The sequence below is a fragment of the Triturus cristatus genome, chromosome 10 (assembly GCF_964204655.1).
Source record: "Triturus cristatus chromosome 10, aTriCri1.1, whole genome shotgun sequence".
Lineage (NCBI taxonomy): Eukaryota > Metazoa > Chordata > Amphibia > Caudata > Salamandridae > Triturus > Triturus cristatus.
In genome coordinates this window covers 890,836,934-890,849,120 of record NC_140593.1, presented here as the reverse complement: position 1 = coordinate 890,849,120, position 12,187 = coordinate 890,836,934, and the positions used below count along the sequence as shown (strand labels likewise).

Genomic DNA, 12,187 nt, shown 5'->3' with positions numbered 1-12,187 from the left:
TGGTTTTAAAGTCAATGAAGTCTACTCAACATCTATGACGATGGCATAAGTGACAATAGTAGTGGCATTGACAGTGGAGTTCTCCTCTGTGACAATGAGGCCTCCGGCAGAGATTGAAAGTCGGCCTGAAGGTACAAAGAACTTACATTTCTTGCAGTTTTGTGAGCGACTTGTGTTCTTCATGTTTGGAGCATTTCTCTGAGGAAACCCCAGTGTTGTTTGCTGAGAAGATGGTTGCATGCACTTTAGGTTGTCCAGCTCAGAAAAGTCCAGATGCTTTTTTTTTTTGCACAGCCTTCGTCGAAGTGCTTGAAGGAGCACTTTTCACAGAATCATCAACTGAAGAGGGGCATCCCCCTAGACAGGAGGGTATGCATTATTCTCTAACTCATAAAGGGTGAATGTTCTTTAGGGATTTTAGTGTAATAGTGTTACTCGTGTCACAGCAGGTAGACTTGTGCGTAGGGTAAAGGCAACAAATAAATTGCTCATGTGGGTCATAAGTATAGACATTATTTTGACCACAAGTAGTGCAAGTCTGAAAAATAGATTTATTAGAGTCTTTCTCAGCCACGGTGACCACTGGTGGCAGTTGGTAGCTGAGATGTTTTCCCTTGCAGGAAAGAGAAATTTCTCTAAAAACAACTTACAGAAGTCTGAAAACGGAAGTTAGGCCTGTTTCAGTCCCAGAGTAGACCAGAAAAGTTAACGGGCTGAGGTCTCAGAAAGGTTAGAGCAGAAGTCTGCCTGGGGACTCCCTCATACATGACATGCAGTAGAAATCTGAGCTATAGTGGCCCCTAGGGTGAGTAAGAGAGCTAGCATTCAACCTCATTGGCTGAAGTTCGGGTTGGTTTACATGAGGTGGATGTGCTACAAAAGAAACACTGTTGTTGAGGCCTATGACCATTTTAATACTGTTTACTGGTATTGAAGATTACATGAGATTCCCAGCCTAATGACAAGAAGATCCAATGTTGGAGAAATATAAGATTCAAATTGATACCATACACCAGACTTACCTGAGACTACAATACCTACACCATTTGTCCCCAACAATACCAGACAGTTGCCTGAGATGCACAACAATCAATGAAGACTTTTATCATATAGTATGGACATACCGCTCAACAAAAAATATTGGCAAACCCACATTTTCAAACCAGAAGGTTTCTGCCTTGGTCTGATGTCCAGACCCAAAAAATTAATATTAGAATTTGTAAAGCTGGCATTATTACTGCCCCTGAGGCACACAGTGATGAATTGTTAATCTCTTTTGCACCCACCTCTCCACAAATGGAGGAGAGGTATACAGAAATGGGTAGTCATGGAAAATGATGTCATCCTTTAACAACAGAAAAGTGAGTGAGATGGTACATTTTTGACAGTGTGTCCCAATGCTAATCACCGCAGCTGGTAAGAATAACAATAAACACAGAAAAACTAATGACTGGCTTATAGTAGGTCCACAATCAGCAGTTTCGCATTCAGGACTAAACTTCCTAACACACGGTTAACTGCAAAAACACTGAGAATATTGGAATCTGAACAATGAATCCAGGACTATTGAATGATTATATTGGGCGACACAGCTCAGTACATGTTAAATTTTATTATGTTTTACACTGAAGTGCCATTCATGTTGCTAGAGATGCACGGATACTATTTTCAAGAATATTAATTTGCATTATTGAATAAACATGAAAATCAATAAAAAACATTACTAAATTTAAAAAAAATAAGAAACCCTTACATGACATTAAACATACCCAAAATTAAAGAATTCTTTTTTTTAAATCTGTTAAATGAAATTAAACTAAATCACCCCTTAGACAAGTCCATGATACTTAACTAAATAGAAAATCAGGTAATGGTATTGTCCAGGTATACAGTAGGAAACCAGGCAAAGATCATATGAGGTAATGTATGCCAATGCTTGGGTCAGTATTGGGCATAGGCAGAAAAAGGAATTAAGGCCAGCCATGTGGGCCAGCTGGTCACTGGGGGTAAGAAACTTTGAAGAGTTACATTGACTGACAGTTATCTCATTTAGCGTGTTAAAAATGATCTGAAAAATGTACATAGATACTTATGTAAGACAAGGACCTATAAGTACATCAATGCTATCCACACCCTGCATTGTATAATAGCTTTCAATCTACTTTGTCTCAACACTTGCTCAAGGATTTTTAGTTCCCCAGGCAGTGACATTTTGACTTACACTTCTCCTTCCATCCCACTGGCTAGCAATGGGACTCCATTTGATGCCAATAAGAGGATCTGGTGGCCCTTGCCGATGGTGTTATAGGAAGCTATGTAGTCTTGCCTTGCTGTAGCACTGACTGTGTTTATCCTTAAGCTCTGTCTTTTCTTCATGCTATGATTACCTCATTGGGGGCCTGATTCACTAAGGTAAACTTAGACCTGAAGTCTAACTTTACAAATGAAGTCTAACTTTAGACCTGAAGCCCAATCTTATACTTTAGGTCGAAGCGTAGAATTCACGTGTAAAGTTAGACTTCAGGCCTTCACTTATGGTCTGATTCACACAGGTAAACTTAGACCTGAAGTCTAAGTTTGTACCTGAAATCTAACTTTAGACCTAAAGTCCAACTTTACTCCGGAAGTCTAAGGGCCCGATTCACAAATGTAAAGTTGGATCAAAAGTCTAACTTAGACCAAAAGTCCAACTGTACTACTTTTCATTATTCACAAGGGTTAGTTACTACTAGTAACTTTACTACCAATCATTAGTAGTAATTTTGCTACAAGTAAGTTTACTAGCAGTAAAGTTACGTGTAATAACTTACTTTTGTGAATACCGAAAAGTAGTAAAGTTAGACTTTTGGTCTAACATTACCTTCGTGAATCAGGGCCTTTGACTTCAGGTCTAAACTTAAACTTAGACTTCAGGTCTAAACTGACTTTCGGTCTAAGTTTGCCTTTGTGAATCTGGCCCTTTGTCTTTTTCCAGGCATTTTAAAGGTCTGTTATAGCATTTGAATCTATCAGTCCTCATTAAATACTGTTCTATTAAGTAAAGACAATTTCTGTGAAGAACTCTGTTACAGTATTTCTGACTCCTTAACTGTATGAATCAGTGAGATCGTCCCTCATTTGGGCATAGACTGTGTTGTGGGGTTGGGTCTTCTGCTCAGAGAGAACATCTGCCTCGTTGTAGCCTAATGCATTTTCATATATATCATTATTGGGACTGGCTCATAAGAATGCTGGAACTCTAGTCTAGAACCCCAGTTTAAACCATTCAACTACTTTCCTTAGCTGTTTCGAGCTCAGCCACCAAATTCTAGTGTTTCATACCAGTACTTCCAATGTATTTTTATTTCAGTTATTTTATACATTGGAAATGCCCAACAAGCAGTCAATGGCGCTCTCAGAGTACTAGGGGAGGAGGAGGTAACAAAAGGTAAAGCTGGCGCAGTAAAAGATAAATTGGTGGAGTCCAGAGGTGAAAGGGTCCCAGGGTGCTGGAGAAATCATGGTGTAGTGGGCCTAGGACAACTAGGGAGCAGTGGGTGTGGGTAGACTCAATAATAAGGTGAGAAGTGACTGGGTCACAGAGTATAAAAGCTGGGCTTCAGTGAGACAGGCTGAGGGCAAGTGGCATGCTGGATACTGCATAATGTTTTTTGAACTACACATGAGCCACAAAGAAAATTAAGTAGACTAAACACGCACTTCAGATCTAGTTCTCACAAGTATCCCTGCCAGCCATAATGGGAGGAGGCCAATGGCTAAGACCATTAAACTCTCCTGTCAGTCTTCAATTAAAGTTCCTTTAAATGACAAAACTACTCTTAACCAAAAGGAGACTCAAAGTGATTATGGTACCATGCCAACTGAATAGAGTCAGACCACAATAAAGAAAGGCCAGCCTCTTCCTAACCTGCCTTCACCAGAACAAAGGTTTAATAGAAAGTATGCTCCATTTGCTCTATAATTAAGCGGGTTTTAAATGGGAGAAATCATCTCTAATCCCCAAATTTCAGGGTGGCAATTCCTTTAACATGAAAAAACAGTATGACCAACCCCATGCACACACTCTATCCACATCTTTGCACAGATGGTGATCACATAACCTACTCGGACACTAACCTCCCACTCTAGCTAAGAGGCATGTGTTCTTGACTAACTAGCACCAGTAACCTTTTTCTTGCCATGCCACCCACTGGCTCCTCCTGGCCTGGAAGACTTGTAGTCCTCTTAAATCTATAGATTTCCAAACAATACAACAGGCATTCAATTATCCTAACTATGGGGCATATGTCCTCGGAGCTCCTCTGTACAATACTCAGCAACCTCAATCTCTGAATGTTGAAGAAAAAGACTCAACAACACAACTAAGAGATCTAACCCATAAACTGTTATCCCTGATGTCTATACAAACCTTAAGACTTAAATCATTTGTTCTTCATACCACCCTCAAGGCATCACCAAAAGAGACCTTCTCTTCTTCACACCCACCCTCAAGCCATGGTTTGACATGCTCCAGTCTAAAGTCACCTCAAAACGCTCTAAAAATTGAAAGAGGTCACAGAATCAACACTATAGCCTTCCATGGTGGCCTCAGAAATCTCACTATTAACACTTATGGCTCTATTATGACTGAAGCCAGTGACAGTGATCTGCCACCATCTGATCTTTCAAAGCCTGAAAAATACAAACAACCCACCATACCCACTGACTGGCAAACCAACACGAAGCAGCTCTCTCCCTTTCTGCCTCTATTATTCCCGTCATACTCCATGCCACTAACCACTAAAGCACAGATTGAGCCCCTCTCTAAGATCATTGTTACTGTTGTCAATGTCCCTCCCCAAGGTTGACTCTGCCTAATCTTAAAGCTACTGATGACTTCAACCCCCTCCAAGCTCTGAGCTCTGACTTGAAACTTGGCCTAACTAACATTCAATTAGCCCTCTGCTTGTACAAAAACACCTTTAACCCCTTGGATGAATCAGGTGGTAACTTAGCTGGGCTCCCTGTGGCGTGGTTTGATGTCTACGCTTGAACAACACAACAAACTCCTTCCTTGAAGTCAAACATATCCTACTTATGAATAGAGAGAGTAAACCTGAGGGTTCGATAGCACTGCATATACATCTGAACTTACATGCATTATAGTACCAGCACCACATTACCATCCTTTTAGTGCCTAGCAGCCAGATATGCATTATCAGTGGAATATACCTCAGACCTTTTGAATGAGTTTCTTGAACTCATACCCTAGCTACAGATTATCAACATCTCAAACCCAACCTAGAAACTAACCACCAGAAGCAGAAATTATTCCCACCCCATCCATAGCAGACAATTAGGAAATATAAGTCCTGAGTAATTTGAATAATTCTACCCTACAGACCAAATCAACTCACAACAAATGACCTCAATGCTCTTCTTCACAATCATTGCCACAAACTAACCAATACTCCAGATTCACTAACTCCCACTAAACCCATATAGACCAAGGTGGTCATGAAACCCACTAACAAGAGATTCTGAAGGAAGCAAGCAGAACTGCAACACGCCAAATTAACGTTCACAAGATCTTCTTCGGGATTTGAATATATGACCGACGTCTGTATGAGTGCTGTTGTACAGGGCTGTTCTAGCGTCAGCAAGTGTTTGAAGCACTTGTGATGTCGTCGATAGAATGTTGGTGCTGAGGTGAAAAGAACGTAAGGCAGTTGGGGGTAGGAGGCTGAGGAGACAGGACTTCTAGCAGAGAAAGTGAGGAGGACAGGGGCTGCTGATTTTACAGCTATCCCTGATAGGAGCAATTGTACAAATAACCCTTGGGTTAACTTATATTTAGAGTGTTATCTAAGGCCATATTCAGTATTATCTTGAAAGAGGTCCCAGTTCCCTGAAAGCACAGATGTGCTTCAAGAACCAACCTACCTTACTTGGTAGGATCGCTGCAGATGAGGGGGAGACCATGAGAGAAACAGAGTTTCAGGTGAACCGCCAGGATTCCCACCACATGAGAAGCATGAAGGTAAGAGAGGCATTCCCATGTTTTCTTGGAGTACAGCAAAGGATTGCTCAGGTGAGACTAAAAGTATGGTGTGGGATGGGTGTATAATAAAGGGGAGCCAACAGAAGACCATTCACCCGTAAATGCATCAAGGCCATAGAGAACTATCATGTATTCAAAATGAAAATAGGTTAGTCATCATCACCTGGTAAGTGACATGTGATTTGAAGTGAAACAGAGTAAAAGATGTAAACTCACACTGTGGTAGTAAGTGCCATGAGTGTTCAGGTTACATGTATAACAGAGAGTTTTGTAAGTAATGTTAGGCCCAGCAGAGACAACGGCCTCTATGTTGAGCTGTAAAAAAGTCATAAATAAAAGGAGCCTTTTCACACAGGGGCATGGGATGGGCAGTTGTTTATTGGAGAGCACTGCAATTCCACTGTCTAGGATCACTGTGCATGGAGTGACACACTCCCTATACAATTAGTTAGAACTAGGCAGTGTGAAGGCAAATAAACTACTTATTCTAGATAATAACTTCATTCATTACCTTATGTGGAAATGTTTTCTTTCTTTCAGAGAATTCTGGTCGCTTTTGCCTGAGCCATGTTGCTCAAAAAGTAAATCCCATGTCAGGGTCAATAAAGATGGATGGAAGGTTCTGTTCCACAGTCATTTTACATAATCACTCTCAGAACACCCTCGGTTGTGAATGAAAGCCTGGGGCTGGAACACGGTCTCCCTGATGACACAGTGTCAGCTGCTAACTCTATAACATGTCTGCATGAGTTTCGAGCAAGTAAATATGAGACGTGTCTCTTAAACACAGACACTGTGCAATGGGTTAAGAGTTTGGGCCAGATATACGATCCTCAGTGTTTGTGACTCATAATTTGCATTTTTTTGCGACTGGCAAATTGCGAGACGCAAACATGCCAGTCGCAAACACTGATGTACAACAGTGTCTGAGACACTCTTTGTGATTCCCAAATGGGTCGCAAAGGACCTCCTCATCAATATTCATGAGGTAGGTCGCAGTGGAACATATTTGCTGCCAATCACAAAAGGGAAGGGGGTCCCCTGGGGACCCCTTTCCATTTGCGACTGGCTTACCACTAGTTTGAAATTGGTGGTAAATGCGATTGTTTTGCAACCACATTGGCGATCGCAAAACAATCTTACATCCCCCTGCGACTCACTATTAGGAAGGGATGCCCTTGGCACGCCCCTTCCTAATAGCAACTCGCAAAACCTTGAGAGTAAGTAACAGGTTACTGACTCACAAAATAGGTTTGGTACATGCTTTTTAGCGGTCACAAACGGGATGATTTCCCGTTTGCGACTGCTGAAATGGCCGTACATCTGACCCTAAGAGCCTGATTTAGATTTTGGTGGATGGCTTCCTCCGTCACAAATGTGACAGCTGTCCCCTCCACCTTATTACAAAAGCATTATATCCTACGGCACTTGCAACACAGCGGACAGGATATCTGTCATATTTGTGATGTAGTATCCCATCCGCCAAACTCTATATCAGGCCCAAGTGTCTGCTCTGTGCTAATGCATGCCTAGCTCTGTAACTCCAGCTGAGAAGCAGACTGGCAAACCCTGTTAGTACAACAGCATCTGTTGTAGTCTTGTCCTTCCGCTTGTGTTGAGATCCAGCTGGCTTCTTTTTCGAGGGTCCCGAAATATCATGCCAGAGCAGCACTCTATCAATATTAGCCCCCAGCCCTCAGGAATCTCCAAGGTACTTGTTCCTGTCTGTTCTTCATGAGCGAGGGCTTACATCATGAACTCTACAGTAATCCAAATTCAGGCTCACAAGGGAAGGACCAGGATTACACTTTTTAAAGGTACAATGTTTGCTCGGTAAAACCTGGCATAAAATGTCAGGGGGGAAAGATCAGACACTCAGGTTTTTGCAACTCAGAACTGGGACAAACATGCAGTATTGCTGCGTTTTCCCCAGTCTGAGATACATAATTCAGAGGTAAGTAATATCACACACTTGTAAACAAAGGATGAACGGCAAACTAATCAGAAAATAAAAGGCCAAGTCATCATAATTTAAAAAAATGAAAAAAGAATAGCACATATTTTAAAACTATTATTCTGAATCCGAGCTTCGGTCTTCTGACTAGGAAGCTTCTCTGCTCACCCTCCAACTTCTGGATTCTATCTCTAAGGCCCATATGTAGGTACCTAAATACCGGTCGGTAACGGCCGAAAATCGGTAAATATCCCGTTACCGACCGGTACTTAGGCAGTTGAGATGTAGGTGGCTGGATTTCAGGATTCGGTAATTTACCGAATCGGAATTTTAAGAAATCGGTAAAATACCGATTCGGTAAATTACCGAATCCTGAAATCCTATGTAGGCGGCACTCAAGTGAGTGCATTTGTGGTTTCTGGATTCGTTATTTACCACCAACTACAAGTTGATGGTAAATAACGAATACCTTTTAAAAAGCAATTCTGTGCTTTTTGAAAAGTGCCATGTGGCAGACATACATGTATGTGCGCCACATGTGCACACATGCATGATTCAGGGGTGCAACAGGGTGTCAATGTGACACCCTGCCACCCATGAATATGCTCCCCCTATTACCGAATTACCTCCAGGCCCATAGGAATGAATTGGAAGGGATGCATTATTACCGAATCGGTAAATACCGATTCATAAATACCGAATATTACCGATTCGGTAATAATTACCGAATGTTTACCTACATTCTATTTACCGATTCATAAATACCGAATCGGTAAAATTCGGTATTTATGAATCGGTAAATAGAACTTATCTAAATATGGCCCTAAGTGTCTAAAAAGTGTCCCTAAGTTAAGAAATGATTCTATGAATTGTATATGTTTTTATTTAATTCTGTATTTATTTGGGAGTTAAGTATAGCAGTGGAACCACAATGCAGCTTCAAAGCATGTACAATATGAGGAAGGGTAAAAAGTAGGGCTATGTATGTGCAGTCTTGGGACTTGGGACTTGGATGTGGAAAGACTGCCCAGTGGAAGCCAGACCTGGAGATGGATTCCGTGTCATCACTAGCCAAAAATAGGTGTTTTTTCATTGCTCAGTCGAACCACAGAAAGTCATCTGAGAAAAAATGGCTGTACTAATGAACCAGCAGTTTAACCCCTTCGATGCTGCGCAGATTCCGCCGCTGTGCTGACGGAATCTTGCGCGGGCGTGGTCATGACGGAATGGTTCCGTCATGAGCACAGCTCAACCGTGGGTCATGACGGAACCATTCCGCCATGAGCACCGAAGGGGTTAACAATCGGCGTCTGGTACCAAGACCCAGGTCAAGAGCTGCTACTGTAGAATTACAACCAAAAATCTGTTCCTGGTTAGGATATGGAAAGCCCTAAATATGGGACAGATAAGCTGCCACGACTTGTGTCAGACAGTTAACTAGTGTAATCCTCCTGAACTAGCTGCCAAGGGGCTCTGTGCTTTTCAGAGGAGGAGACTTTAAAGATATCTCCAGTTCAACTCATCTGGGATTAGCGCTTCTTTCTCAGCAGCAGCATTTGAAGATCGCCGCTCTGTGGGGTGCATCATAACAAATTACACAAAATAGGCTAACACTAACACCTACTTATTAGACTGTATGGATTTGTCATCAACTGCGTTACTAAGCACTCTCTAAAAAATGTATTAAAATTATACACACATGTGAGCGGAGGGGAATACGTAGTAGGGATTTCTTTTGTTTTTCAGTCATCGGCAACTTACCAGGTGTAAAATGGTTGCCAAGATCTTGTAGACGGAGTTGATCTCTTCAGGGCTAAAACCAATCACCTTCATGGCATTCGCCACAGCTTTGAAATTGGAGCTGTCATTTGTCTAAAAGTGAAATAAAAATAACAGCGGTGAGCAGTTGGCAAGGGAAGAAGAGACATGGACAGTAGCCTTCTAGGCTATGGTTTCGATTCATCGCGAGCTAGACCACGGCAGCCTTCTTCCAATCCACGGTAGGGAAGTGTGGACATTTAACAAGACCATTATCTGTTGCAAATGAGATTGGACATGAACACCAGACTGTAAGATGGCACTAGCTGGCTGCATCAGCAGAGAAAGTCTGGGTCTAGTATGGGGCAGACTGTAGAAATGTTTGGACAGCACAATCTCTATTTCTTGATAACGGTGTAATAAATGGCGGTGAGGACTTATGAAGGAAAAGAGGCTAAACATTAGAAGATTTCTCTGTGGGCTGGTCTCCTTGTGCAAATGGACCCGGTCACCACAAGTAACTTACTGACCAGTGGAAAACCAAACTGTTTTATGGTAACGATACAAACCCCTTTATCTTCAGTCCTTATCGTTTAGGAAGGAATCCCCTTTCTCACAGAAAGAAGAGTATCTGGCCAGACCGCATTACTGTTCCACATGTGATCCTCCCTATGTCTCAATCCTTTATGTCTGATACTCCTTGCCAATGTCATACTCATTTACAATAAATTGATGCTGATCCCATCAAGGTCATCTGCTGTTCTTTTCTCAGAAGGACATTTGTCTTGACCTGTTGTATCAATCTACAGCTTCTTTCTCCGTTTATATTTTATTTTTATCTCATTAATTATTGCTTACCTTAAGAATCTAGCAACTGTTAAATAATCCTTTTAAATATATTTTCCTATCTTGGGCTCTCTGTCGATTTCATGACACCATTAACATATTTAAACAGACTGTAATCAATCTTTGCATATTCATTAGATCCTTTAACCAGCTACAGTCAATATATGAATTGCTTGTGTGTCAAAATTCAATGTATATAGCTCTGAAAACCATAGAAAACAATGCACTAAGAAAATAAATCACAACCATCCAATGGAAGAGAAGCTGTTAAAAAGGATAGAATTGAGGTCCAGGATCTTAACACACCACCTTTAAAGTGGACAAAGGTACACTGAAATGAAAGGGGGAATAAATGCACAGATGCCGGGATCTTTGAGGCCTGAGACCTGAAATGCTTTGGCATTCAGGAAATGAAGATTTTGATTGCCTGCTCGATTCCAGGGTTCAAGGTCAAAAACATAATCAGCATTGTCTCTTCCTAATTATTAGGGACCTTCATGCAAATTAGAAGCCGCAGCTCTCATAAGAACTAGGATCGCAAGAAAGCAATCCTCGTCAGTTTCGTGGGTGGGGCTGTACTTGGACATGGACGCTGTTGCTAACATATGACGTGTGTATCACAAGTTACGGCGGGAGAACAAGCAGGAGAGCGTGAGCCTGACTTTCAAAGACGTATGTGCTTAAAGCCTGGGGGCATCATTTATGAGGTTTCAACGCAGGGCAGCGTCGCAAGGAATCTTGCTGCGCTGCCCTACGTCAAAACAAAAGGGCAGGAATGCGCCGTATTTATGTGATATGGCGCATTCCTGTCCTCTTCCCCAGCCCCGGTGCACAATGGGCTGCCCTGTGCCAACACAGTCACCCTTGCTCCATCGTGCAAGGTGCCTGCGTTGTGGAGCTGATTGATTTTGTGCAGGAAGGACACCTTCCTGCACAAAATCAATCATAAAAGGCGATTCCCTTTTTCTATGTGTGCTGCAGAATGCTGTGCACATGGAAAAGGACAGCACAAGGAGAAATAACAACATTCCTCCTCGATTCTGATGTATTCCCAGGTTTATGATTTCTCGTAAAGCTGGATGGGAGCAGGTTCCATGGGTGTTGCGTGGGAACACCCACGGTAACACCCATGGAACATCCCTTTCATACAGTTTTCTGCGTGAAAGGGCACATATTTATACGGCCATGAAAAGCCTTGTGAAGTGGCTTTATAATTATGCCTTGGCACATTGTGCCATCGGAACGTCAAAACAGTGACGTTCTGGTGGCGCAAAAGTGCCGGTATTATGAGGCCTTGTTTTTTTTTGTTTGTTTTTGTTGTCCGTCTTCCTATTTCTTGTCTCTTAGTATGAAAAGGCAAACCTGCAGTGTTGCTAATACTTTACAGGTGTTAGAGTGACATTCTAACGTAATGTATTACCACTTGGTAGAGCCTGGGGGTGATTGTGCCCCCCCCAAATAACGGGAGCGAGAGGTATTTATGTTAATCTCCTAATGCGCACAAATGCTTTAATGGGTGCAAAAACTGTTGCAGTTGATTTTAGAACGTGCATCCAAGTCTAAATGACCATGCAGTCAGGTTCCTATAG

General features: G+C 42.0%; 1 protein-coding gene across 2 annotated transcripts in view; it reads right to left on the bottom strand.

Annotated features, from left to right (window-relative positions):
• LOC146796188 (unconventional myosin-Ig-like) overlaps nucleotides 1–12,187 on the bottom strand; it is a 1,225,789-nt gene that overhangs the window by 1,015,840 nt on the left and 197,762 nt on the right. For both annotated transcript variants that reach the window (XM_085628614.1, XM_085628615.1), the window contains exon 7: nucleotides 9,756–9,866. In XM_085628614.1, coding sequence (XP_085484740.1) covers nucleotides 9,756–9,866 — 111 coding nt within the window. The remainder of the gene's footprint in view (nucleotides 1–9,755; nucleotides 9,867–12,187) is intronic.